General features: G+C 45.1%; 2 protein-coding genes, 1 long non-coding RNA gene and 1 pseudogene across 4 annotated transcripts; 2 read left to right on the top strand and 2 right to left on the bottom strand.

Moving 5' to 3' along the window:
- Positions 1-12,606: 12,606 nt before the first annotated feature.
- On the bottom strand, positions 12,607-15,034 carry LOC136469904 (uncharacterized; annotated as a pseudogene).
- Positions 15,035-15,611: 577 nt separating this feature from the next.
- On the top strand, positions 15,612-18,120 carry LOC136449898 (uncharacterized). Its single transcript, XM_066450135.1, has 8 exons — positions 15,612-15,905; positions 16,009-16,074; positions 16,162-16,204; positions 16,478-16,532; positions 16,718-16,766; positions 16,948-17,015; positions 17,132-17,249; positions 17,733-18,120. The coding sequence occupies exons 1-8, from the start codon at positions 15,762-15,764 to the stop codon at positions 17,844-17,846; spliced, it is 657 nt and encodes a 218-aa protein (XP_066306232.1). The 5' UTR covers positions 15,612-15,761; the 3' UTR covers positions 17,847-18,120.
- A 19-nt stretch (positions 18,121-18,139) lies between these two features.
- Positions 18,140-22,324, bottom strand: LOC136449884 (protein MLO-like). 2 transcript variants are annotated; one of them, XM_066450116.1, is made up of 13 exons: positions 22,064-22,324; positions 21,861-21,918; positions 21,067-21,302; positions 20,838-20,954; positions 20,439-20,499; positions 20,257-20,342; positions 20,096-20,170; positions 19,897-19,985; positions 19,608-19,657; positions 19,458-19,498; positions 19,079-19,288; positions 18,819-18,947; positions 18,140-18,688 (listed from the first exon to the last, which is right to left on the bottom strand). In XM_066450116.1, the coding sequence occupies exons 1-13, from the start codon at positions 22,184-22,186 to the stop codon at positions 18,287-18,289; spliced, it is 1,677 nt and encodes a 558-aa protein (XP_066306213.1). In that variant the 5' UTR covers positions 22,187-22,324; the 3' UTR covers positions 18,140-18,286. The 2 variants fall into 2 exon arrangements, with proteins under 2 accessions (XP_066306213.1, XP_066306222.1); XM_066450125.1 differs by lacking the exon at positions 22,064-22,324 and having other exon boundaries at positions 21,769-21,876.
- A 2,976-nt stretch (positions 22,325-25,300) lies between these two features.
- LOC136508798 (uncharacterized) lies at positions 25,301-27,015 on the top strand. Its single transcript, XR_010772126.1, has 4 exons — positions 25,301-25,441; positions 25,542-25,681; positions 26,122-26,233; positions 26,893-27,015. It is a non-coding gene; the product is annotated as an uncharacterized lncRNA (long non-coding RNA).
- The last annotated feature ends 562 nt before the right edge of the window (positions 27,016-27,577 follow it).

Here is a 27,577-nt window from a genome sequence, read left to right as displayed (position 1 = left end):
TTGTTTTGAGTTCTCCTTTGGGGTGTGCTCGACGGAACTGTCTGATATAGCTCCCTTTCAAGGTGTCTAGTGGAAGATGAGCACCTCTGAAAGCATGTTATTTCAGGTGGTTCTATCATAACTCATCCATGGGAGAGGTCCTCCAAGGCTTCACCACTGATCTCAAGTCGATTCAACATCAAAGGCTTGAATGAAGCATCACACGGATCGCTGATGTGTCATGGCAACATAACCAACGTGACAAACATCTACAACCATCCACACACCACTCATGACAGGTGGGCCAAGCTTCTAAAAGAAGTAGGGAGGTCCAACCTATCATAGGGGGGGTTGGCCGGTGCCACCTCCCACCGCTCGGTGCCCCTTAGTGGCTCCACCGCCATTTGCATGCCTCCATGCAAAGAAGCACAGCTCAATTATCTTCCACCCTTGATTATATGATGGTTTGATCCAATAGAGGAGGATGGAGAGTACGTGGATCGCTAACATGGCGATGGAGTAGCCCCTACTCCACCACAAGCTATAAATAGGACCCCTCTCCCTCATTTGTAAATGCACCATCTCATTCCATCACTCCAAGTAAGAGTAGTAGCTAGGCAAAGCTCTGTAGCTCTACTACTTAGAAGTAGAAGATAGGGATAGAGTGAGGAGAAACTTGGAGAAGGGCCGGGGTTGTCATCATCCTCTCTACTTGTGCTTTGCCGGATGAAGCTCTTCTTTGAGTGAAGTCCGACATCTTCTGTGTGGTAACTCTACTCTTTTGCATTACTTAAGTATTATTTATATTATTGTGTTTACTGGTTTCACCACTTGGTTAGAGTGCTCTAGTCTCATTTTAGCGTGTACAGGTTAGAGTAGTGAGTCTATAGATTAAGCGTGGTGCTTAGGCTATAGCATGCAACTCACAATCTTCTTTGGAGCACCGCACAATATTCTTTGTGTGCTTCGACGGAGACCACTACCAAGCCATCTTGGAGATTGTGGCAGAACTGCCTAATCTAATGACTCCCAGGAGTACTTGTCTTCCATTAGACACTAAGTACCCAAGAGAGGATACTAAACTATATAGTTCCGTCGAGCACACCCTAAGGGAGAACTCGAAAATCCACATTTTTCCATTAGGATCATAAATGGGAGAATAAAGCTTACAACATTTTAGCCATTTCTTACATCACTTTCCATGCAACATCAGAGTATAATATTTATTGTTTATAACAGTAGAATATAACCATGTTGTAAGAGTTTCAGTAGAAATAAAATCATTTAATGACAAGTTAAACATTAACATGATAATCCATTATATACATCATAACATGTTATAAGTTTTTCCATTGTAAAACATTTTGGGGTGGAAGTTTTAAATAAACTCTATGTCCGCAACATTAAGGAAATCCTCACTGAGCCCACTAGGAGATTTCCACACACAAGTGTCAGCTCCACATGTTCCTGTCACCTATAACAGGGTAGAACAAACCCTGAGTACTCAATTGTACTCCGCAAGGCTTACCTGTCAGGAGGAAAGAAAAGACTCCAAGGATATGTAAGGCTATCTGGCTTATGGGTTATTGCATCTAAAGGAAGCATTACTAAGCGTGCATCCTTATATTCAATTTTATTAGCAGTCACCATTAGTCCATTATCTAACCATTCTAGGTAAGCACCTATGCAACTTTCAAGCAAGGGTTGAACAATCAGAACCATTTTATCATCTTGCATATTCTAGTTCTTACTACGATGCTAGATCATAAACAAGTCGTATCATATCACACGGTGATTCATGAACCAATGTATCCCAGCTGGGTACCCCAAAACACACGCCTCGCTTGTACCCTAGGCACAAGCAAGACCAACCCACCACTCTCCTGTCAAGGGGTCCAAGTCCCTGTCTAAACTTAGACTCCAAGCCCCCACTCCTGAGTCCTGGACTTAGTCTGGTGCTTAGACCTCCACCATCCCTGCCTCCAATTAGTCAGTCTAGAAAGAGCCAGAACCAATGACAAGAGAGCAACGAGCTTTCCCACTCCTATAAGCAAGTATGTGCTCAGGATAATAAGTCCGTGACCTGACTAGAATCCACCGCAACAGACAGTCCTTAACCAACATAGGGGGAACAAGTGCAATCCGAGCCTCGCTCGAATGCCTAACCAAGTCTAGATCCAAATTATCATTCTGTCTGGTCTCCAATTATCATTTATATATATTCCATGTGATAGTAATATCATAACAACAATAATATCTTTTCTATCTCTTGCGAGTGATAGGTAATCACTCAACTTCTACCGGATCCTATAGCATAGCAATCTACACGATCCTGAAATACTAGTAGGACTCATAGGATAAGAATATATATATGCAGTGGTTTTCATTTGACTCCTTAAAACTTAATGCACAAGCATAAGATAAAGTGAGAAATATTAGGGGTTATGCACCGGGGCTTGCTTGGGTAAGATATAACCAAAGTTAATGTTCCATCATGATGACACAATCGTCAAGGCCATCTTCTTTGCTACTTCGATCGACTCCACGATCCATCGTTGTCCTTATTATGATATTCGTGGATACAACGCAAAGACGTAAATAATCAACGGCGATCGCAACTCTTAAAATACGATTATGCCTCTCAAGCTAACGAGCTAGCTCTAACAACTAATGTACTAGACCACGTATCTAAGTTGTTGAACTAGGCGCTAATTTCCCATAATGTTTTAGTTATAAAATCCCTAGGTGTTTCTTTATTTTCTTTTATTTACTATATACATAAACTTGGGCTCATTAGTTACCTCAGCAAACTAATTATTCTGAAGCTACAAAAATTACAGATGGCACATAATGATACTATGGAGCTACTGTAAAAATTTCAAAGCTAACACTACCATCATTCTATCACAAAAATTAACACATATTTGCATCTTAATAATATTAAGCATCTTAGTTTAATTTAAGAACTCCTGCAAATATTATAGGACTTGTGGATAAGATATACTAGTGAATAGAGCATGATTTTAGAAACCTAACAAGATTAGTTTCACAATTTTTGGTCCAATACATAAATTTATATTGAATTTACAATTTGCCTTAGAAACTAAATTAGAAAATGTTTTAGAATTTGAAATGGGCTAGTGGCAACCACTTTGGCCCAGCAGTTCAACACGGCCTGTGCGGAGTGGCCATGCACGTAGTAGGCCACCGAAGCAAGCGGTCCATGGTAGGGAGCCCACGCGCGTGCCCACGCTTTTGTAGAAAAGTCCCCATACTATGCGGTTATTTCTCGACACCTTTGCTCACTATTGCATAAGAGGCGCATTTTTCATCCAGCACCCCCAACAAACCCATCCTCGCACTGAGCTGGTCCCCGAGACACCCGTTTCTTGTCGGTGCCACTCCGAACGGCGCTGTGCAGCCACACCGGCCACTCAGTAACCGACTCGATGCAATAAGTAGGCCGACAGGGAACTATGAGCCAATGCGCAAGGACAAGGAGCGAAATAGTGCTCCATGGTGCACCATTGAATGCTATCCACGACGGCGGGTGGAATTGTGCAACGGCACTGCTGTTCTGGTGATCTAGATCTCAAACAAGGCGGTCGAGATGGCGGGGAGGCATTAGGAGCTCACCACGATTCGTGCTGTGGTGACAGTTAAGTCGGAGGGATTTCAAGCCGAGCTAGCCACATGCGCCCAATAGGCATGGCGGTGATCCAGTGTGGACAAGGTGGCGTCAGCACATCGATGACGCATGCCTTGGCCAAACGGAAACAAGCACCAGATAAAGGAAGTTAACACGAGCTCAGAAACACCCTCAATTTGATTCTTTTCCCACGGAGTGGGACTTACCTCAAACCTATGGATACGTCGGTGCCTATGGTCGACGGCGACCAAATTGCCAAATTGGCCACCTATGAGGTGCACCTGTGCCCTAATACGAGTCGGCCCACAAGCGGTCGCTCTTAATTAGTTGCTGGAGCGTTGATCTAGGGTGGCATGCAACATACCACGAGCAAGGTGAAAATGGCGTAGCTTGTGGCAGAACCATCCGAAATAACACACTTATGGAGGCGTTTGTCTTCCATTAGACACTAAACATCCCGAAGGTGAGCTACATCAGGCAGTTCCGTCGAGCACACCCCATGGGAGAACCCAAAAATCCACATTTTTTCCAACAGGATCATAAATGGGAGAATAAAGCTTATAACATTTTAGCAATTTCTTACATCACTTTCCATGCAACATCAGAGTATAATATTTATTATTTATAACAGTGGAATATAACCATGTTATCAGAGTTTTAGCGGAAATAAATTCATTTATGGACAAGTTAAACATTAAAATGATGGTCCATTATATACATCGTAACAAGTTATAAGTTTTTTTATTTGTAAAATATTTTGGGTGGAAATTTCAAATAAATTGTATGTCCGCAACATAAAGGAAATCCTCGCTAAGACCACCAGGAGGTTTCCATACACAAGTGTCAGCTCCATATGTTCCTGCCACCTGCAACAGGGTAGAACAAACCCTGAGTACTCAATTGTACTCTGCAAGACTTACCCATCAGGAGGAAAGAAAAGACTCCAAGGGTATGCAAGGCTATCTGACTTGTGGGTTTATTATATCTATAGGGGTATTACTAAACGTGTGTCCTTATATTTAATTTTATTAACAGTATTCATTAGTTCATTAACTAACCATTCTATGTAAGCACCTGTGCTACTTTCAAGCAGGTGGTAAGCATCAATAACTAGTTTTCTATCTCTCATATTCCAGTTCTTACTGTGATGCTAGATTATAGACAAGTTGTACCAGATTACTCGGTGATTCACGAATCAATGTGCCCAGCTAGGTACCCTGAAACACACGCCCCGCTTATACCCTAGGCACAAACAGGACCAACCCACCACTCTCCTATCAAGGGGTCTAGGTCTCCATCCAAACTTGGACTCCAAGCCTCCACACCTGAGTCCCTAACTCAGTGTGTTGTTTAGATCTCTACCATCTCTGCCTCCAATCAGTCGGCCTAGAAAGAGCCAGAACCCACGACAAGAGAGCAACGAGTCTTCCCTGCTCCCATAAACAAGTATGTGTTCAGGATAAAAAGTCTGTGTCCTAACTAGAATCCAATGCAATAGATGGTCCTTAACTGACACAGGCGGAACAAGTGCAATCTAAGCCTCGCTCGAATGTCAAACCAAGTCTAGATCTAAAGTACCATTCTGGCTGGTCTCCAATTATCATTCATATATATTCCATGTGATAGTAATATAATGACAACAATAATATCTTTCCTATCTCTCACGAGTGATAGGCAATCACTCGACTTCTACTGGAGTCCTGTAGCATAGCAATCTACATGATCCTGTCATACTAGTAAGACTCATGGGATAAGGATATATATATATATATATATATATATATATATATATATGCAAGTGGGTTTCATTCAACTCCTTAAACTTAATGCATAAACATAAAATAAAGTGCAGAATAATATAGGTTATGCACCGAGGCTTGCCTAGGTAAGATATAACCAAGTTAGCTTTCATCTTGGTGGCATGATCATCAAGTCACCATCTGTTTCCATTACTCCCAATGACTCCATGATCCAGCATCGCTCCTATCATGAAATACGTGGATGCAACGCAGGGACATAAATAATCAATGATAATCGCAACTCTTAAAATACGATTACGCCTCTCAAGCTAACGAGCTAGCGCTGACGATTAACGTACTAGGCCATGTATCCAAGTTGTCAAAGTAGGCACTAATTTCCCACAATGTTTTAGTTATAAAATCCCTAGGTGTTTCTTTATTTCTTTTTATTTACTATATAAACTAGGGCTCATTAGTTACCTTAGCAAACAAATTATTATGGAGCTACAAAAATTACAGATGGCACATAATAATACTATGGAGTTATTATAAAATTTTCAAGGACAAAATTAGTACCCATTTGACACAAAAATTCCTACAAATATTAATCTAAATAATACTAAACACTCACAATTGATTTAATAGGTCTTAGTATCAACTCAGACATGCATAAGCTAACTATGCCATCAGATAGACAATATTTTTAGGAACTAAACAAAATTTATTTCACAATTTTTGGACATCTAAGTGAATTGATATTAATTTCCAAAGTTCAACTTAGAATGTAAAATATAAGACTAATTCTATTTTCTTAGGAAAAAGAAAAGGCAATTTAGCCTTGCGGCCCAACGAGGCGTGGCCCACGACGGCACGAACTGCACGGACGTGGCCCACGCGCAGGGGAGCCCGCGCATGCTGCCGTAGTTCCACAAAAGTCCACATGGTTAAATGAAATCACACGACCACAATGCGTGCTATTCACACGATCAGCAATCATGCACTAATGACCCTGTAATAATTCACCTTCGCATCATGGGGGTCCTTGGCCACCCCTGCGTGTGCTGACACGGTGGACGCGGCACTGGATGGCCATGTCGGCCAACCAGGACCTGCCCGGCCAAGCTAGCGAGCCGACCTACACCTACAACCCAAGTGCCTACACTAGCCAAAACTACGGTAGCAGCGGAGCTTGTAGGAGTGACGGTCACGGTGATCGACCACATGCAATGGTGGCACGACCGTACTAGCCATCCTAGACCACCGCACTACTACTAGCTAGCATGAGAGCATCACTAGCTTACCCTGGTCACGACTGTGGTGATGGTTCGGTCGGAGATACCCCGAGCAGGACTGACCATGTGCAGCCAGTGAGAGGCGACGGCGCTCCATGATGGTGCAGTCGTGTCAGCAACACCGGCGAGGCAGTAAAGGTACAAGCGAGGAGCGCAGGGTGTAGTGGACATGGAGGCAAAGCTCATGGCATAGTTGGCTGGGTATGGGATGGTGCGGTGGTTGGTTGCCCTCAGCCATGGCTGAACCTGGCCTTCTCCTAAGCCACTACAGCGGCAGTGGACATGATGGACACCGTGGCACATGCCCAGCCATTTGGGCAACACATGGATGCGTGCGACCCTCGTTGACCGCTTGTGCGTCGTGGCTTCGGGGTAGGGCACCTCTGCCATGGCCGTGTGCTCCCAGATCTCACCGTGTCACCGTGCTGCCGGACGTGAGAGAAGCCAACCATGTGCCCCCCGCCCACCGTGGCCCCACCCCTCCTGTCGTGGCCTATGCCCACTAGCCTCGAGCACCTTTGGTCGTGATTTGTCGGGAGGAAGAAGCTAGGCCATGAGTCCTCGGGAGGAAGATGTGTGTGTGTGTGTGTGTGTGTGTTTTGCATTTTGCACCCTGATGTGTGGGCCTAGGTGGAAGTGAGATAGAGATGGAGGTGGAGCTATCCCAAACACCTCTAGCCCAGCTCCACCAGTGGATCTGCTCCACAGTGGATCCAGGTGAATCCCAGATCTAGATTTAGGGCCCCTTTGGTAGGGATCCTGGTGCTCCAGTTCCCATAGTCGTTTTTCCTATAGCGTTACTATTCATTGGAGCTAAATTCCTCTCTCTTCCCTCTCCCTCTCACAGAGCTAGTTGAAGTAGGTGAAGCTAAAAATATTGGCTTCAACAGCTTCTTGTGTGTCAACGAGAGAGAGGGAGATGGGAGAGAAAAAACATATTCCATCTATAGTGAAGCCACAGGGATTGTGTTAGCAGGAGTCGAAGCCAACCGAATCTATGCCAAAGAGGCCCTCACTTTTTCACTAGGTGAAGCTCTCCTAGACAGGCCCAACAGAGTCTTATGTTTAATTGGAGGGAGTAGTTGTTGTTTTTTAGTTCTGATGTCTTTAGGGTCCCTTTGGTTAAGCTGTGAAGGTGCTTTTGCTTTCAAGAAAAGCCAAAAGCTAAACCAAAGGGGTGAGCTTCTAAACCCCTACTTCCACAAAAGCAACTTTTTTGTAGTTCATTCTCCACAACCACTCGAGAGGTGCTTTTTCCGGCTGTGAGGGCGGACATTTCGCAAAAATTACCCATAATGCCACCGCTTATGGGTGTACCCCTTCGTTTTTCTTTCCCACTGACGCCTCTATTGCTCTCACTCCCCACCCATGCCTCCTCTTGTTCTTGCCCGATGCCTACTACGCTAGGGTTTTGGCGCGCCCTCCGACGATGGTCCGGCGTGCCCTCCGACGGTGGCGCCACCCATCTGCCTCCCCTCAAGCCGGCGGCGGTGCTCCACCCACTGAATCGAGCATCCATGGCCCTCATTGTCCTCCCAGCAAGCCCACAGCGGTGCCCCTCGTTCACCTCCCCTGAAGCCAACAACAGTGGTGCCCTAAAGCTGACGGCGGCAGCGACACCTCGTCCTCCCTCAGAGCCCATCGTCGACCTCTCGATCTACACGCCACCAACCTCCCCATCTAGATCTGGTGAGGTAACTCCTCCAACTCCCCTTCCACCTACATCTATGTTTCCACTGATCCATTTAGAGGAATAAGTGTAGGTATCTAAGATGGAACTTTGAACGTATGATCTGGTTGGAACCATCAACCAAGCATACAAATCTGCTCTGTTTTCTGGGGCTAGTAATAATAAGGAAACAGTGGGGATTATAGAACAGAAGTCTAATAATGACTTGTTTTTTTGCGAGTTTGATAATGACTAGATCACTAGCTTACAAGAAAAATAACCAATTGCTTCTAAATACTCCCCGTGATGGATTATTTCCTATAGTTTCCAAAAGCATGAATTGTGAACAAGGTTGAAATGCATGTCTAATGGGTTTTTTCCCACATGGATTAAAAAAAGCCAAAATACAGTGGATCGTATGGTTTTTCACTTAAGTTGTTAGAAGAAAAAAGCGATCCCCAATTCTTTTTCCTAACAGCTACATGTTTATCCTATCAATACAGTTCAATTGATGCTCTTTAAAAGGTGTAGCACAAACTACCTTGCTAGAAAAGCCCCTTCACATGACAGTACATCTTTAGCCATAAAGGTAGTCCAGTCATAGCAGCCCTTGATCTTTTTGTTCTGCTTTTCTAAATTTAGTTTTCCTTTTTACTTTTTTGTAGTAGTCTAGTCATAGCAGCCCCTCATTTCTTCTAGCCCAAATGCTGCTCCAAGGGTTAACTGACTAGCAAGGGTGAATTGCTATAGTTCATTACGGTTGAAATAATTTGGCTAGCATGAATAACCTGCTTTTGTTAGTTCTACTATATGCTGACACATCACTGTTTTCTTAACTCTCCTAAAAAGATGGCTGATAAGGCAGATTGGTGTGATACCGATGTGAGGCATTTCATTGACATATGTAAAGGAGAGATAGAAGATGGGAATAGACCCTTGGGATTGTTCACTAGGACTGCTTGGAAAAATCTGGTAACTAAGTATGAAGAAAAAACTGGGTTGAAGCAAACAAAGAAACAAATGAAGAATAAGTTGGACAATATGAAAAAGGAATATACATGGTTTATGGAGTTGAAGAATTTTGCCACCGGTCTTGGATGGAATGAGGCAAAGCAAACTGTTGACTGCTCCAATGAATGGTGGGATGAACACCTAGTTGTAAGAACTGTGTACTATCCTTTTTCATTTACAATTATGCATTTCCAGATAATGATGATGTCAAGTTGGCTGCCTTGAAAAAATCGAAACCAGAAAAAAAGAAATGAAAGGAGTCCTCTACTGCTACTGACGAAAAGGATGAGAAGAGCCCATTCTTTCGCATGTAACACATGTTTGAAGATAGAAATTGCAGCAGAGAAGATCTCCACAAGTGTTGAAGCATCATCTGCACCTCCAACCAGCCAAGTCCCTAGCATTGCAGAGCCCATGAAGATGGTTAAAGATTGTGGGGTGCAAGAGAAAACAACTCTAATGCATACAACCACCTTTCTGATTGTGAAGCCTGAATTTAGGGAGGTCTTTAGCATGCTGGAAACAAAAGAAGGAAGGTTTGACTTGCTTGAGAGGAAGCATGCAGAACGCATGAGACGCACGTAGAAGCTTTCAGTTATTTATTTTTAGTGTTGTGTTGTGAGAACCATTTATTTGCTAACATGTTCAGAACCATTTGAAATAATGTTGCCTATACTCTAAAACAATATTTTCCTGAGTTATTTGCTTCCATGTTCAGAACCATTTGAAATAATGTTGCCTGTACTCTGAAATAATATTTTCCTGAATTATTGCTTCCATCCCTATTGTTGTACGTGTTTTGATTGCTGTCAATATTTTCCTGAGTTTTGATTCCTGTCTTATGTAGATGGATGGCAACATGGAGGATTTTGGCAAAAAATGAACAAAAGGGACTACTGCTTCTTGCAGAACTGTCGTAGCTGGCTACCATTACTGGTGAAATGGGTTACCAATACACTGAGCAGTATTTGCACAAAGGAAAGTATAGGGAAACACTAGAAAATGAACTTCAATGGGTTATGAGATGCATGGGTCGTCCGAGGTACTTCTATAAGATGTTTCAGATGAGCACTGATGTTTTCATGGCACTGCATGACTTGCTAATCTCGAACTACGTCTTAACATCAACTAATAATGTATCATCAATGAATTCATTGGCAATGTTCTTTTGGATCGTTGGAGGACCCGATTCATTTTCACAAGCTAAAAATCATTTTACCCGGTCACTCTGGACAGTTCACACTAAATTTCATGAAGTACTGAATTGTCTGCGCAAGTTAGCAAAAGACAGTATCAAGCCAAGAGATCCTACTTTCTATACTGAGCATGATAAGGTCAAGGAGGAAAGTTTATGGCCTTATTTCAAATGAGCTATTGGAGCTATTAACGGTTCACATGTTCTAGTAGCAGTGCCAACAGAGGAAGTGGTCAACTACACATGTCGACATGGCTACACATCTCAGAATGTGCTAGCTGTTTGTGATTTTGACATGAGGTTTATCTTTGCGGTTGCTGGTTGGCCAGATTCTGCACATGACACACGCATCCTGAACCATGCGTTAGCAAATTTTCCTTCATTTCCCGTGCCTCCTAAAGGTATGCATGTTTCGTTACTAGTTGTCAATATTTCTATTGTTATTTGGCTTTGCTGATTTAGTTTTATAGGTAAATATTATCTCATGGACTCTGGTTATCCAAACCGAATAGGATATCTTGCTCCTTTTAAAGGAAGCACATACCATATACTAGAGTTTCGACTTCGTAATGGACGTGCTCCTCAAGGGAAGAACGAGGTGTTCAATTTCTTGCATTCATCTTTTTGAAATGTCATTGAGCAGGCTTTCGGGGTCTTGAAGCAGAAGTGGTGTATTTTGAAGGGCATTCCAAGTTTTCCTACTCGAACTTAGAAGCATATAATTCTAGCTTGTATGGCATTGCATAATTTTATTCGTGACACCAATTTGGAAGACAAGTTGTTCGATAGATGTGATGGTGATGAGGAGTACCTGCTACAACATAGTGCCATGACAGACACACAAGAAGATGATAATCAAGACGGAGAGAATGAGGACACCATGAATACCATTCATAGTAGGATAGCCGATGCTTTGGTTAGTGCGAGAGGGAGATAGTTATGTTGAAGAAGGACATCATTATGTGAACCATATGCCTTTTGTAATATTCTATAATTTCGACCATATGTTAATGGTGAATGAAAATCTTTAAGAAAATTAATTTTCCCTTTCTAAAATGGTAATTTGCATGCAAATTAGTGAACAAAACAATGTTTTACAATAAATTTGAATGTCAGCATTCTCCTAGCAGTTTAGGGGTATTACAGACATTTATTACCAAACCTACAGCTTCATAGCCATTCTAACCAAACGGCTTTTAGCTTTCTCACAACTCACAACCGCTTTTCTCACAGCTCATAGCCCACAACAGCTTTTTTCATGGCCACAGCCCAACCAAATAGACCCTTAGTTTTCTCTCAGTCTTGTTTCATTTTCCCTGATTCTCTTTCTTCTTTCTATCGTACTCACAAGTCACATGGTCAATCCTTGTAAATATTTTGTTCCTATAAAATAAACACCAGCCCCGTTTGGATTGTAGGAATATCAAAGGAAAAGTACAGGAATTGCAAAACAGAGGAAAGGAAGTGAGAATGCACATTTGGAACAAAGGAAATCCTAGTTCCTTTCCTCTAGAATCCTATAGGCAGACGCTCGTTTTACAGGGAAAAAAGAATCCACTCAGATCTCTGGTTTTCATTTCCTTTGAGCTTGCCCGAGGAAAGTAGGAAACTCACACGAGAAAGAGATAAACGAACAGCTAATCACCATGCAAATGGAAGCATTAGGCCAGTCTCAATGCTTAGTTTCACTACACGATTTCCAAAACGCCACATCAGCTTGAGCGGGATGAAACAATGAATGAAACTAGCCTTCACAATGCAACGTTTCATTTCACCAATTCCAAAACTAAGTAAAGCATTTAATCACTGTACAATGATGGGATCATATGCATTGATTGATTATGTAGCCATCCACACATAGAAGTACGATAAAATGGAACTGCATACGATTGTTCAGAGTTTAGGTAGCCTTCAGCATTCGCATAGAGCAGTTCAGCATTCACGGGAACTAAGATAGTAAACTAAGATAGACAAAAAAATATAGTTCAGATAGCCTAGAGCCTTGCACACGGCCTCTCACTAGTTGTTCTCACAAGACAGATAATCTTCAGTAGTGTAGGATCAGATAGCCTTTAGTAGTGCAGTATCAGATAGCCTTCAGCCTTCAGCCTTGCTTTCAGATAACCTTCAGCCTTGCTTTCATCCTACAAAAACAAAAAATAGTTCAGTTCATACAGATCAGTGCAGTTAATTCTTAAGGTAGATAACTAACTACAGTAGATAACCAATAATGCAAAAGATAGTCATAAGTACCAGATATATGTGCACGACCACCAAACTTATTCCAAATATGTTCCACCAAATCATTCGCACTCCACCTTCCGATCTTGCTGCACCTTGATAATTTTCTCAATATTGTTTCCAAGGATGACAACTCCTTCCATAACATTATCCTTTTTGCGCTTTCCACTACGCTCAGCCTTTGCTGCTTCTCTACCAATGGGACGTGACTGTTCTTCTGGAACATCAACTATCTCAGTCTTGTCTTTCTCTTTTTCCTCAAACTGTGCACACCATTTGGGCTCCTCTTTTAATATCTTCCACCAATGCACCAACGAAAAACGCTTTCCAAACCTGCTTTCATACATCTTCTGTGCCTCTTCCTCTAGCATGTCGTCGGAGTATCCGCTTGTATGCATTTGAGTTACCTTAGTCCAAGCGTCATTGAAATCAGTGATCGATGACTTCAGGTGTGACCAGTGAACTTTCAATTGGTTTATTTCCCTTCTACGCTTCCCATTCCCTTTCCTGTTAAACTCCTCAGTGATTTCCTTCTAAAATATATCAAATTTCTTGTCATTACCCCTAACTGGGTCTTTTGAAACATTCAACCAAGCACTGGCCTACAAAATACGAAATAAAAAATATGAATAAATCAAGTATTGTACCAAACACTGGCCTACAAAAAGGAAAATAAAAAACTGACCAGTTACCAGCCTCGTTTCTTCGTCATGAGTCCAATATCTTTTCTTTACTGCCCTATTTGCCTCACTATTCTCTCCTTCCTCAATGTCAATATTCACCGTCTTGTTTGTTGAAGTGCCTTGTTTCATAGCTTGGGATGTTACTGTTCCATAGGCACTTGGTGGTGGCGGTAGAGATATTGGGTTCACGTTCATAGTCTGACCAACAAAATGAAAATTTTCTCCTAGCATGTGTGGGTGTGGCGGATAGTGTGGTTGTTGAAGGAAATTTACAAAACCACCAGGTGGATAGACCCTGAAGTTTTCACACAATTAAAAAACCAGAAATACTAATTGCAGGCATCAATCTATACATCTCTACACATTGAAATCAACTAATTGCAGGCATATTCATCAAAACAAAAAATACTAATTGCAGGCATCAATCTATACATCTCTACACACTGAAATCAACTAATTGCAGGCATATTCATCAAAACAAAAAATACTAATTGCAGGCATAAATCTACACATCTCTACACATCGAAATCAACTGATTATTGTGGATCTGGGGCTTGCGGGTTTCCATGTTGAGATAGAAAATTTGGGGGCATGGCTCCCCATCCTGCTCCTTGCGCTGGCCACGGCTTGGAAGAAGGCACACCAGGGAAGGAAGAAGGCACAGCAGGGGCAGATGTCGGTGTTCGACCCAGTGGCGGCTCTAGGGTGGACGGTGCTGGCGGACCCAGTGGCGGCGCTGGGGCGGACGGTGGTGGCGCAGCGGCCGGCAGCACTCCTGCTACTTGCGGTGGGGATGAAGACGGCAAAGCAGGGGCCGGCGGAGAAGAAGCCGGAGGGGCTGGCGGCGTAGGAGAGAACGACGTCTTCATTCCAAGGCGGCTGCCTCCACGCCCTTTCCCTCCTTTGTCTCACCACCTGGAGCTACGACCAACATCCATGGCGCTGAATCCAGCGACCAGGGCGGGATGGGGAAGGAGAAGATGGTGCGTGCGGGGAAGGAGGAAGAAGAAATCGTGCGCGAGGTGGGAGGAATCGTGCGCGCGGCGGGAAATGGGGCGGGAAGGATTGGATCTTCGCGCCTGGAGCACAGGATCGGTGGGATGAAACTCTCCCCTCTCAATGCGGGTGTCGTGGGGTTGCCGAGAGCTTGGAAACAGAGCTGGCGAGTGTCGTTGTAACATCCTAATGGGCCAAAGTGGGCCCAATCCAAGCCAGTCATGGCCCGGTGGTACTGCAGCAGAGAAATGGGCGGTACTGTAGCATCCGGGCTTCGGGGCTACTGCAGACCGATCACTGTCCACCCGAAAATGGGCCGGCCAAATTCGGGAGTACTGGTCACTGTTGCTGTAGCACCGCGAAAAACACTGTGCAACCAGGTTTAGTACCATACTGGAAACTGAGGAATCGCCGGATCAACTTAAATACCAGGGCCAGGGACGCGTACTAATCTTCGGTTAACCGTTTTGAACGAAGCGAGGATGAAAGTTCAAGCGGGTTGCTACACAGGTGGGACCACTCCTCGGAAGAGTGGGCCTGGGCCATGTATGTCGGGACTGGTTGTTACAGTCGTGGCCATGAAACGAACTTGTTCTCTCTCCTCACCATTTCATGCAAAAAGTGTTCCCATACTGATGTGTCACCTTAATTAACGTGCATGACACTCCCATTGAGACTGGCCTTAGGCGCCGCACCGCCGCATCCGCTCGGCCTCCCAACGTCCGGCCACCACGCCACGCCACCTACGCTCGGCAACTGCATCGCTTCAGGCCGCGTCGCCCGCCCTGCTCAATTTCTGCCTCCCTTCGCTGTCCTGCCCGATGGCTGAGCCGTGCCGCCCCGCCCCGCCATGGCCGACGGCGGCCGCGCCCAGCCGCGGCAAGCGCTCCAGGCTGTGCGGAGGTGCCTCTGGAAAAGAGAAGAGAAACACATGGAGAAGCAATGAACGGATGAGATTATTTTTGTATTTTTATTTGCCTCCCACTTGCATGAACCAGGTCCATCCAATGGCTCCACGTACAAGATGGTCATAGATAAAATGTGCAATTAACATATTATCATTTTATTAAACGCTAATACTGGTCATTTATCATTCAACTGTAAAACGGTTATTAAAAAAAACAGTAAAACGGTCGCCGTTGTTTTCCTTAAAAAACTTGGTGGGAGGATCTGCATCCGACCCAAACCGGCTGCATCAAGCTCCACCAGTGGAGACAGGCCCGCCGGCGGCCACGGACGCGCGACTACACCACCGCGGTTTCCACCTCAGGGCGCCTGCCCGTAACCTACCCAAGCGCGGCCCCGCCATGCGCGCGGAGGCCACCCAGATCAGCGCCTTAACCGCCGGGGCCGCGCACCTGCTCTGCTTTGCGGGCCTCGCTGCCGCCCACGGCCTCGCTGGCCGCGGCGCGCTCGTCTCCGACCCCGCGCTCGCCCTCCGCCTTCTCGTGGTATTTTCACTCACCTCGCCGCCGCGGGACGGTGTAAACGTATCTTCGGTCTCCCCCCCCTCTCTCTTCCGATCCGAACTGAGCATTTTTCTCCTTCACTTAGGTCTGTGAAGCGCCCATAGTCATCGCAGTGTTCAGCTACCTCCGGCGTGATGCCAAAAGCTGCTCGGTATGGCGCGCTTGCAACCTGTTCGATCAATTGTCGCTTTAAATTTTTGGGTCAGCAATGGGGTCATCGGGTTCTCCTTACTTTCAGTTTTTCAAGGCTGTTGCGAGAGGATTGATCGGCTTGCCCGTGGGTTGGTTCTATACCTTGATTTGGATTGCATTCTTACTTTGATACATTGCTGTATGAATATGAAGCCCGAAACGAACAGCTCCATGCTGCAGATCTGAATCAGTAGTTAGTATTATCAGCCCGTTGGACTAACAGCAAAAGTGTTAGTTCGGTTTCAAGTTTCATGGAACAAGAACAACAGTCAAACTGTTAGTTATGAGTTATCTAGGATCTGTTTATTTTCCTCGTTTCATTTCTTTGATCTTACTGCACATCTTTTCCTCACCCGTGCCAGGTGCGTTCCTTAATGCATTTGGAGCAATCGTACTTGGTGCACCTGTTGGAATCAAGTAAGTTAGATTCAGAAAGGATTTAGCCTGACTTTTACTTGATGAGTAGGAATCATGACTAGGATTGGTGTCTGTAGTGCTCTGCTCTATATTGTATCTTGCATCTGATTTTAGTAAAGTAAACCATGATATTTCAATTTACAGGTACTAACAGTTGTTTATTTGACTGAATTATGCATTTGCAGATACTGGATAGCTACTATTTATTGGTCGCTTGTCATGTCCCTGTTCACGGTAAGCGCCATTTTCGTTGATTTTCTGGTACAAAACTGAGCAACTGAGCACTTGACACTCGAGTACAACGATACGAGACTGGCAACAGCCAGTACTGTCTTGTGCTGATAATCCTGTACTTAGTATTTACTGCATCACTTCAACAATTGAGGCAGGTGAGACTAATTTTATTATCTTTCAGTTTGTTCCAGCAGCATGTGTCTTTGGAGCATCCAAGATTGATTGGCAGAATGTGCTTTCTCACTCCATGTATGTTCCGGACTCGTAAACTTTTGAACGGTAGAGGTTCATCCAGTGGACATATTTCTTTTTGTATTTTCCAGCAACTGTGGCATGATATCTCACTATGTCTTTGTACATGTCAGTTATTTCACGCCATCTGATGTTGAGAACTACATGATCTCTGCACCTTGTCATGGAGCTGTTCTAGGAGCATGGCTCGGTGCTTGGCCTATGCCCCTTGACTGGGAGAGACCCTGGCAGGTAGACATACCATCTTTGAATCTCAAGCAGTATGTTGCCAATTTCTAGGCATGGGAAAGCTGGATCATATGGATATGTTTGTGCACACTTGGTGGTTAACATGACACTAAATAGCTCTATGGAACATACTTATGTTTGTGGTCTAACTGGGGTAAACATATGTGGATCACAGACATGGCCAGACATTAAAATAGGAGGAGTACCTGCCACAATTCGTTTATTCCCATGGGAGTTGGGTGATTTATGATCCTCATTTCTGACTGAATTTTTCGAGAGCTACAAGGCCACCACATGAAATTCATTGGTTTGCCTGACGTTCTGTTGAGTGTTTTTGCTTTTGAAACTCTCAATATCCTGATGCCCCTTTTATCCCATCTCATATGCTTAATGATAGATCTTACCTTCAAGTGTCACATTAATGATGATTCCTTTGCTGGGCCTTATGACTGATTACTATTATTCTGTTTCTTTGATCTTCCGTAGGAATGGCCAATCTGTGTCACTTACGGTGCACTTGCTGGGTATATGGTTGGAATGGTGGTGTCATTGGTCCTAATGGCTGTTCACAAGAGAAGGGTTCGTGCAAAAGCTGACTAGCCTGTGGATGATGAGTGCACCAGTGATTTTTTTCCTCTCCATTTTTTCCTGGTTAGATATGAGGATTGACTAATCCATGAGTCCTGTAGTGTCCAACTGTTCTTCCCATAAAGCAATGTATTTGCTGATAACCTTTCTTGTTAGTGTGAGTACAGAGTACAGACTGCTTTCAATAGCTTCATCCAGGTTCACTGTTGTTTTCTTCTTTTGAAGCCTTTTTGCAGCTGACATTGTTTTCTTGAATGTAATGAGAATGATTGCAGTTCAGTTTTTTTCCACAGGTAAGAGGGAGGTTTATTATCATTGTGAGAAGCTCGTTTGCACGTTTGTTCAGAGGGGTTCTGTTGCACAAAGTTCCCTAACTTGTCATTATGTTGTTCATCTATGTTTTCCCTATACAAAATTAAATACAAAACATGCTGCACAAAATTCGTTCAGAATCACCGCATGCTAAACGAAAAATCGGCATCAGCGATGTCGATGTCGATGGCGGTGGACGAGGCGGCCCTCTTCCTCTCCGGGCCGAGCCTGTGCAGCCGCTGCTGGTCGGGCACCGGGTACATGTCCCCGAGCTCCTGCCCCCGACCCCGCCCCGGAGACGACGGGGCGCTCTGCGGCTCCTCCGACCGGCCCTTGTACTTGTGGAGCAGGTGCACCGGCGAGTTGCCCCGGCTCGGCGACGTCGCGCGGCTGTGGCTCGGCGTCGTGTCGGCGCTCATCAGCCCGTCGAGGTAGCCTCCCGCCTCCCGCTGCTTCACCTTGTCCTTGGCCGCCTTGCGCCACTTCATCACCGCCTTGGCCGTCTGCTCCTCGAAGATGGTCTTCTTCATGTGAGACCCCATCTGCAAACGCGAGGTTGGGTTTGGGCGACGTCACCCCATTGTCCATGCATGGAGGTCTTTCTTTCAACGAAACGAGTTCATGGAAGTTTTCTTTTTCTTCTTCATATATATGGTTCTCTTTAGTACGTACCTGTGTGACGAGCGCGTAGAGCGGGAAGGTGATGTAGCTGCAGAGGAACTGAAGAGCCACTCCCACTACAACTTTCATGATGGTCAGGCCCATCCGCTCGTGGTAGCATTTCTTCAAGTCTGGGGTGAGCTGTGCGTGCAACAGCCAAAAGGAGTTGTTAGACAGTTAGCCTCTGCTCATTCTGCTGCAGTGACTGGATGAACAAAACACTCGAGGATCTTTAAACAAAGGAAAGGAAAGGAAAGGCAAGGCAACCCTACCAGTGTCCAAACGAAATGCGCCATCTGGAAGGCGTTCTGGAAGAGCGTGAGGTGGATGAGGAAGAGGACCCAGCCAGGGCGGTTGAACCAGAAGAACCTGTCACTTGGCTCCACCGCAGGCGCCCCCTTGATCACCGTCGCCTTGTCCCGTATCTCGTTGGCCATCTCCATGATGACAACCTCCAGCTTGGTCCCAACCAACAAGAGTATCTGAAACAGCGACGTCTTCGCTTATATACTGTACGTAGTATATTCCAAGGCAGTTCGAGTTGGCTCTTTGTATATTTTTTGGAATGACCAAGTGGCTCTTTGTTGCTCCAACTGAAAGGGAGGGAATTTGCTCTAAAAAAACAACAACGGAGAGGGGGTCAACACTTACAACGAGCGGGACAAAAGAGATCCAGATAAGCGTGTTGATTCCTGCGCATATGACAAGAGGTTTTAAATTTGCAGAATGATGGTGGTTATTACAAGACCAGATCAAAGCCTGTGGTTTGAACATAACAACTATGATTAGGATGACAAGTACCGTCGATATCGAGGAAGAGTATGAAGATGGCGACGAACCACAGCGGGAGACTGCACATAGAGGAAGCCAGCCAAATGTCAAGGTCACCCAAGGACGAACATCATAACATGCAGAAGCAGAACCCTACACGAATTAGGTAGTATTCCCTCGTTCTAAATTGTAAGTTCATTGCTTTGGCTTTTCTAAAAGTATAGTTATGTATCTAGACATACAAACTACTCTATGTAACTAAAAAAGCCAAAACGACTTGTAATTTGGAACAGGAAGAATACCAAAGAGGCATGCATACCTGATGCCAACGACGACTTTGAAGTCGTCCTCCAAGGACCGCTTGATGTACTTCTGGAAATTGAACTTAGCGTTGGGAGACAGATGATACTGCAGACAAGGAAACATCACCATGTCAAAGAATAACTCTAACATCAAAAGCTTACAACACTAACAAATCACCACGTAGCAGCAGCTGCAATGGGGGAGATGTTCAGTACATTGATGAATCCTTGCCGCATGGTCAGGTAATCCACCTTGGTCACCGACGCGAAGAACTGCCTGAAGAATCCCACCTGCAGCGAAGAATATTCAGGTCAAACCTGCTGCAATGCAAGGAACTGACAATCCGGAGCTCAGGTGCGTGATCCATCGAACTCACAATCCATCTGACTCCGGGAGTGCTGGAGAGGCCCAGGTGCCGCTTCACGAACGATGTCTGGTGCGTGAATCGGAATCGCGAAGGATCTGCAATGAAAGAACCTCATCAGCTTCACTCCTGCTCACACACGCATGCTTCAATCATCCGAGGAAGAGAAACACACAGATGGTTCTTCTTCTTACCGTTTGCGAATTGATATTCCACCGAATTGGTCTCCTCTTCCCATCTCTTCCATTTCCTCATCTGCACGCGAGAAGATGTGATTAGTATCTTCTAGCTGCAATATAAATGCCTATTTTTGACTGCAATGGAGTTAGATGGTTGATAAACATGCTTCCTTTTTTTGAACGAAAATGTCTGTCATAAATACTTGACACCGTTGATTTTTTATGGTCTAGCAATAAGTTTGACTTATCCGAAATATAGTCATAATATCTAATAAGTAGGAGTATGTGATTATGGAACTACTTCTAGAGAGAGAAGAAAAAAAATCAGATTTTGATTAAAGGGCAAGTATGTGTGACCAGATCGATGGGAGGGAGTAGCAATGAACATGGTTCACATGCTTGGCCTGTGCTTACTTTGAGACGCGCTAAAGCCATGGTGGCCACGCTGTAAGCGACATGGAACACGGCGAGCACAAAGATGAAGATGTGCAGCTGGTGGACGCCGTTCGTGGAGATGAGGGACACCTTTCCCTGCATGTGTGGAAACAAGAAGCGTTACTCATCTCATCTCATGGCTCCATCACCAAGCAGCTTAATTAGCTTGTTGCATGCGTTGCAATTGCAATGGTGACTGGGCCCTCACTTGTTTGGTACAGTAGTCGTCGCCCGTAGCCGCGCCGGCCAAGAACCGACGGTGGCCGTATTCTTCTCCAGGGTACGACGGGTACCAGAGGAGCCTCCGGCGGCTATCGCCGCCGTGGTCTTTCTGCGCCTTGCACGGCAGCATGATGCTGCCGGCCTTGGTGGGGATACATATCTTGGAGATGGGCGTCTGCCCCACGGCGAGGAGCAGCGAGATGAAGCCCATCAGCATCAACTCTGCACGCAACGCAACCAAACCATTTTCCTTTTTTAGGAAAAAAAAAAGAATCGGGTGCCGGCAGCCCGGCACAGGAACTAAACTAAGAACCTACTAAGGTTGTGTGTTCTGATTTTTTTATCTGTTTGGCAGGGCTCCTGACTCCGGCTCTAGAGCCCTGCCAAACAGTTTAGTTGAAGGAGCTGTTTTGAGCATTTTTTTTATTAGTGAAAAAATAAGTAGTCGGAGCCATTTTGGAGGAGCCACAAATTTCCAGTTCCTTCGGAAGAAGCCCATAGAGAAGAGCCCTCCCAAACACACTCTAAATTTTATTGCCATATAAGGCTAATACTAGTAGCGTTATTGCACTACTCATATAAAAGGTCTTTGTTTATGCATGCGCAGGCAGGTACCATCTGAATTCTGTAAAGTCGGATATGGAAAACTGGTAAGGAATGTATGTAACGAATTCTGGTGACGACCGACCATGACCATGAAGGCAATCATGCATGTTCCGCAACATGGCAATAATAGAGTGGTGTGGACTTTGGCTGTGGGTGATGATGGGAGCAGCTCACCTGCTTTGATCTTCTCCAGCGCCTCCCGCATGGCCTTCTTCTGCCTCGTGTGGAACCACTGCACGCATGCAAGGCGACAGGCAGCAGTCAGACACCCAAATCAAAGCTCAGCTCCTGCTCAAGCTCAACCTTAAGCACGCACGCATGCGAAATGAACGGGGTCGGTGGGTCGGCCAGCAGGCAGGGCACGATGATGTACGTACGTGGCCGAGCTTGTGGAGGCCTTGCTCCATGGCGACGGAGACGAGCACGATGACGGCGCACACAACCGCCACCGCCCACGTCGGCGTCGACGGCAGGTCCCGGCCGCCCCCGCCCCCCGCCATGCCCCGTCCCTAGCTTCTCCTGGAGCGAAGCGAAGCGAACCGACCAGCTAGCAGGCCGCGGAGGAGCTCCAGTAGCTGGCTGCTACTGGTGCCTGGTGCGCTCGCGCCAGGCACGAACGCACGTATCGTCTCTCGGTGGCGGGCAAGCGAGGACGAGGAGCGAGCGGCGGAACAAACGAGTGGGCGCTGCAGGCGGTTTTATCCGGGCGCGCGCCAGGGGGTGGGGCGGCCGAGTCAAAGCGCGTGACCGGCCGGCAACGTCCCGACAACAGAGTGAAATATTTGTATTTTGGTCCCTTTTAAAAATATTTTTTTACAAAAAAATCTATGTCAAAACGTTTGCTGAAAATAGATCATTTTTAGGCGTCTTAGAACATGACGCCAAGGTATGAGGGTCGGCGTCGACTGACACGACGCCGAGGTCTTGCCACGTCACGAACGACCCCGGTCGACGGCGACACGGTGGCGCATGGGGCCTACTACGTCGGCATCGTGTCAGCCAACGCCACAGGCCTAAATTCGGCGCTGTGGGGAGTCACGCCGAGCTCTTGGCACCATCCGACGCGCGGCCCAGACGGCCCAACAATGCTTCGTGGCCCAAGAGGTCGGCGTGCGATCAGATGACGCCGAGACGCTAACCTCGGCGTGGCCCGACTCAACGCCGAGGTTCGATCAGAACCCCACCCCACGCATCACGATTCATGAGATCAGAGAAGCATGCATGCAGCTCGATCGGTTTCATTCCACTAGTGATGGAGACATGACATGTTCGTCTGCGGGTGCCGGGAGACCATTCAGAGCGGCAGAGACGATGCTACCGGAGGTAGTGCATGCCCGCTGCCTAGCCTGTTGCGGGATTGCGGCAAGCCGAGGTAACGTCTCGGTGTCATAGGTCATGACGCCGACCTTTAAATTTAACCTAACACCCTAGTTTTACCCGTGAGATGGATATATAAAATACACCCTAAGTCTTTAAATTTATCATGAGATGGACATGCTAAAATTTGTTAAGCCTGGATTTTTACCATGACTTGGACATTGTCAAATTTGATTTTTATCGTGGGACAGACATAATTTTATATATCCATCTCACGGTAAAACTAGGGTGTATTTTATATATCCATCTCACGGGTAAAACTAGGGTGTTAGGTTAAATTTAGAGGTCGGCGTCATGACCTATGACGCCGAGACGTTACCTCGGCTTGCCGCAATCCCGCAACAGGCTAGGCAGCGGCATGCACTACCTCCGGTAGCATCGTCTCTGCCGCTCTGAATGGTCTTCCGGCACCCGCAGACGAGCATGACATGTCTCCATCACTAGTGGAATGAAACCGATCGAGCTGCATGCATGCTTCTCTAATCTCATGAATCGTGATGCGTGGGGTGGGGTTCTGACCGAACCTCGGCGTTGAGTCGGGCCACGCCGAGGTTAGCGTCTCGGCGTCATCTGATCGCACGCCGACCTCTTGGCCCACGAAGCGTTGTTGGGCCGTCTGGGCCGCGCGCCGGATGGTGCCAAGAGCTCGGCGTGACTCCCCACAGCGCCGAATTTAGGCCTGTGGCGTTGGCTGACACGATGCCGACGTAGTAGGCCCCATGCGCCACCGTGTCGCCGTCGACCAGGGTCGTCCGTGACGTGGCAAGACCTCGGCGTCGTGTCAGTCGACGCCGACCCTCATACCTTGGCGTCATGTTCTAAGACGTCTAAAAATGATCTATTTTCATCAAACGTTTTGACATAGGTCTTTTTATAAAAAATATTTTCAAAAGGGACCCAAATACAAAAATTTCACGACAACGGACGGGGAGGATCAGGACTCAGGAGTGGAGCGTGCGCGCGCGGAGGCCTCGGAGGATTTTGGGCATTTGGCTCGGGAGCACCGGAGGAACCCTGCGCCCGTTGTGGGCTCGGCAGTGGACTGCGGGGCTGGTTGGTTGGTCGGCTGGCCTGTTGCCTGGGCGACCACGTACGCGACGCGAGCTATGCTGTTGTGATTATTTGCGAGTGCTCGGCCGGCAGGCACACGGGGGTCCCAACTGCCCTTCCTTAGCGATAATTCTTAGCTTGTTGCAGCCTCGTGGGCAGCGGCGACCAGCTAGCTTAGCAGGACAAAAATAACGAGAAAATGGCGAGGGCCGGCCGGGACGTACGCCAACGTCGACGAGGTAAATTAAACGACGGAGTTCGTTTTTTTCGTTTGCTAGGTGACGTGACGCGATGGCCGCGATGGCGACTGATGGGCGGTGCCCAATAGCATGTTCGTTTGGCTTATAAGCCGTACTTTTTTAATTAATAAACAGTATTTTTCTCTCACAATAAATTAGCCAAAAGTACTTTCAACCATGATTTATTAGCCAAGCAAACAGAATAATTAATGTGAGTGATCCATCGCGACTAATCAGATCGATGGATCCACGTCTCCGTGTGCGTCGTCCACGGTACGCCTCGGTCTCTAGCACGCGCGTTCAGGTACTTTTGTGCCCTGCACGATAAAATTAAATAACCATGCACCACTCCCCTCGACCGGGAGAAACAGTAGCATGAGGAGAGGCACAACGAGTCTCCACTCTCCACGCGTGGTGGAATTAGTCCGTCCGTGTAAAAAAAAACTCAACAGCATACTAGTAGTTCCGTTTTACATACAGTTCAAAAAAGTAGTAATATAAACCGCATGCTTTCTAGCATGCTCTCATTCGCAAAATTTAATGCTTGTAGTAATATAAACCGCTAACACTAGGAAACAAACACCCGTATAGCAACGAATAAATCGGAACGGAAGACAAATGCGTTGGTGGGCGTGTACGTAGTCCGCTCATGGATCGGAGTCACAGGGCCCGTTTGGGAGAGCCCACCTCGAGAGCTCCTCATCGCAGGTACTCCCTCTGTTTCAAATTATAAGTTGCTTTGACTTTTTCGGTTCATCCAATTTACTATGTATCTAGATATATTATTATATCTAGATACATAGCAAAATAGATATACTAAAAAAAAATCAAAGCGACTTATAATTTAGAACGGAGGGGTTCACCCTACGCATAATGAATATACAATCCCAGATCGGAAAAAATGTCAGAGGGCGATTTAGGGTTCATTCTTTTGGTGGAGCCGATCTCAAAAATTGCCTAGATGGCGATTTAGTGTTTATTCTCGTGGTGGAGCCGATCTCAGGAAAAATACCTAGAAGGCGATTTAGGGTTCATTCTCGTGGTGGTGGCTCCACCGCTCCAGTACGTAGGGGCAAGAAAGCGGTGGAGGTTTTGGTTCTCACACGGTGCCCTTGCATTGGGATGGATCTACTATCTGTCCTTGATGATTTCTTCTGTTGATTCATAATTAAATGGTGTTTTCTCCTAGATGTGAGTCTTCCTGAAGTCGCTGGACTTGCGGAAAGAAGGCTCGGTTTTCTGAACCTTTCCACTCGTGGAAATAAGGAACGGATCTCCTGAACTTTTGCACTGTATGAATATTTTCCAAATCACTTAATTACAGTAAAGGTAATTTCTGTGTTCTAAGAAAAAATTGAATACATCTCATTTTGTCTACAATATACATGGTTTATAATATATACTTTCTGCAAAGGTTCATGAAAATATAGAGACTAGAGATGATGCAAGTACTAGCAGACTACTTAACTGAATAGCAAAATGAATTCGTATAGATTTTTTTTCCCTCAAGTGCATGGACCGGAAAATTCCGCCTGCAAGAGGTGTTGCTTGATCTATTACATCTTTGAGAAGTCTATTTTTTTATTATTAGGTATTCCTTTTGGCCTCCCATTATTTTAGTAAGTGCAAATTAGACCTTTACTTGCAGAAGGGATAGTTGTTCATTAAGAAGATGACCATGGGCACTATTATGGATCTACTACTTGCTTGAACTATGTCCTATTTACAATAATTGGACTACTTACAATCTGCTCTATCAATTTCCGCAGGAGGTCCCTGCCCTCTGTGGTGATCATACCAGGGCATCTTGGACTGAAATTTTTGCTTTTCAGGCAAATAGGATGAAACTGATTCCAATCTCAACATTAATCATCACCATCAGTTAAGATAAGAAAACTTTTTATATATCCTATATTCTGAACTTGTAGTTTTGCATGTGATACTTGGTTTTACTATTAATTATACCTAAGTCTGCTACATTTCATTTCATACTTTTTGCGAGAATTTAATTTCATACTTTAACTCACTTTACTTTGGATTACAACCCATAATTGTTGATTTAATGAAGGTATCTCTAGTATGTCCTCTATCTGGTTGTATTTTTTATTTATGTTGTAGTCACTAAATGTGATAACCATTCTTGTCGGTCTAGATAAAAAATTCTGGAGGGTTTCTTTTTTTATCATGTTGCATCTTATCAGTTGCCTGGCATCTGGACAATTAGTATTGTTGCAGATTATCTAGTCACGTCACTTTGGACTAATATGGTGAGATGATATGCCAATTTAATGAGGTAGGACCTATCTGAATTTTTATCGGCACGTTCGCTGGTTGAAACTTGGCTGAAACTGACTGATTTTGTGAAAGAAAAACACTTTAGCGGCTGGTTAATGAACAATGTTTTGTGAGGAGGACCAGCGAACGCAGCCTATATGGGCACCATAAAAAATGATTTTATATTTTGTGCTCTTGTAGTCACCAGATTTGAGCTCCTATCTTAAATTTGTGTTGTCATATTAAAGTAATCCAACATTTATCAGGTTGAGAAGATAAATCGATGATCACATCAGTGGAACACTAGCCTAACGGAAGGAAGGAGAAAGGAGGGCTGGCATTCTAAGAGGGATCCTTTATGTTTTATATTTCAATCCCATAGGAATTTGTACTCTGAACAAAAATTATGTCATAAATTATGTAGACGATTTTCATTGTAATGAAATAAATTCCTTATATTATATGGCTGAGTGTGCTTATTTTCTGTCGGATGGTCTTGTATTTTACATTAAATTGTACTAGAATTATCCCTATATTTCTCTAAAAAATAAATATTTATGATATTAATGACTTAATGGTTTATTCCTTGCAACACATATAAGTGTGGCAATAAAGTAAATCAATATGTTGCAACAAACCATAGAAGTAGTTCGCCGATGGTTTGTACAATGCATGTAAACATTGACATAACCCGTAATTATGCGTTCCAACTTTGCAACGGTTATTGGTATGTGTTACCAACAGATAAATAAGTGTTGCTAAAAATCCTTGGAACGCCACTTTAAACAACGCATATTATATACGTTAGTATAGACCCTGCCAACGCATATATGGACTTTTAGCAACGCATATTTACATTGCAAAAGGAGGTGTCATGTTGTAGTGTAATATCACGTACTACGTAGTTGGATATAAAATCTAGGAGTTAAATGAACCATCGGCCCTCAAATC

Source organism: Miscanthus floridulus, chromosome 1 (assembly GCF_019320115.1).
Source record: "Miscanthus floridulus cultivar M001 chromosome 1, ASM1932011v1, whole genome shotgun sequence".
NCBI lineage: Eukaryota > Viridiplantae > Streptophyta > Magnoliopsida > Poales > Poaceae > Miscanthus > Miscanthus floridulus.
This window is presented reverse-complemented; position numbering and strand designations above follow the sequence as displayed.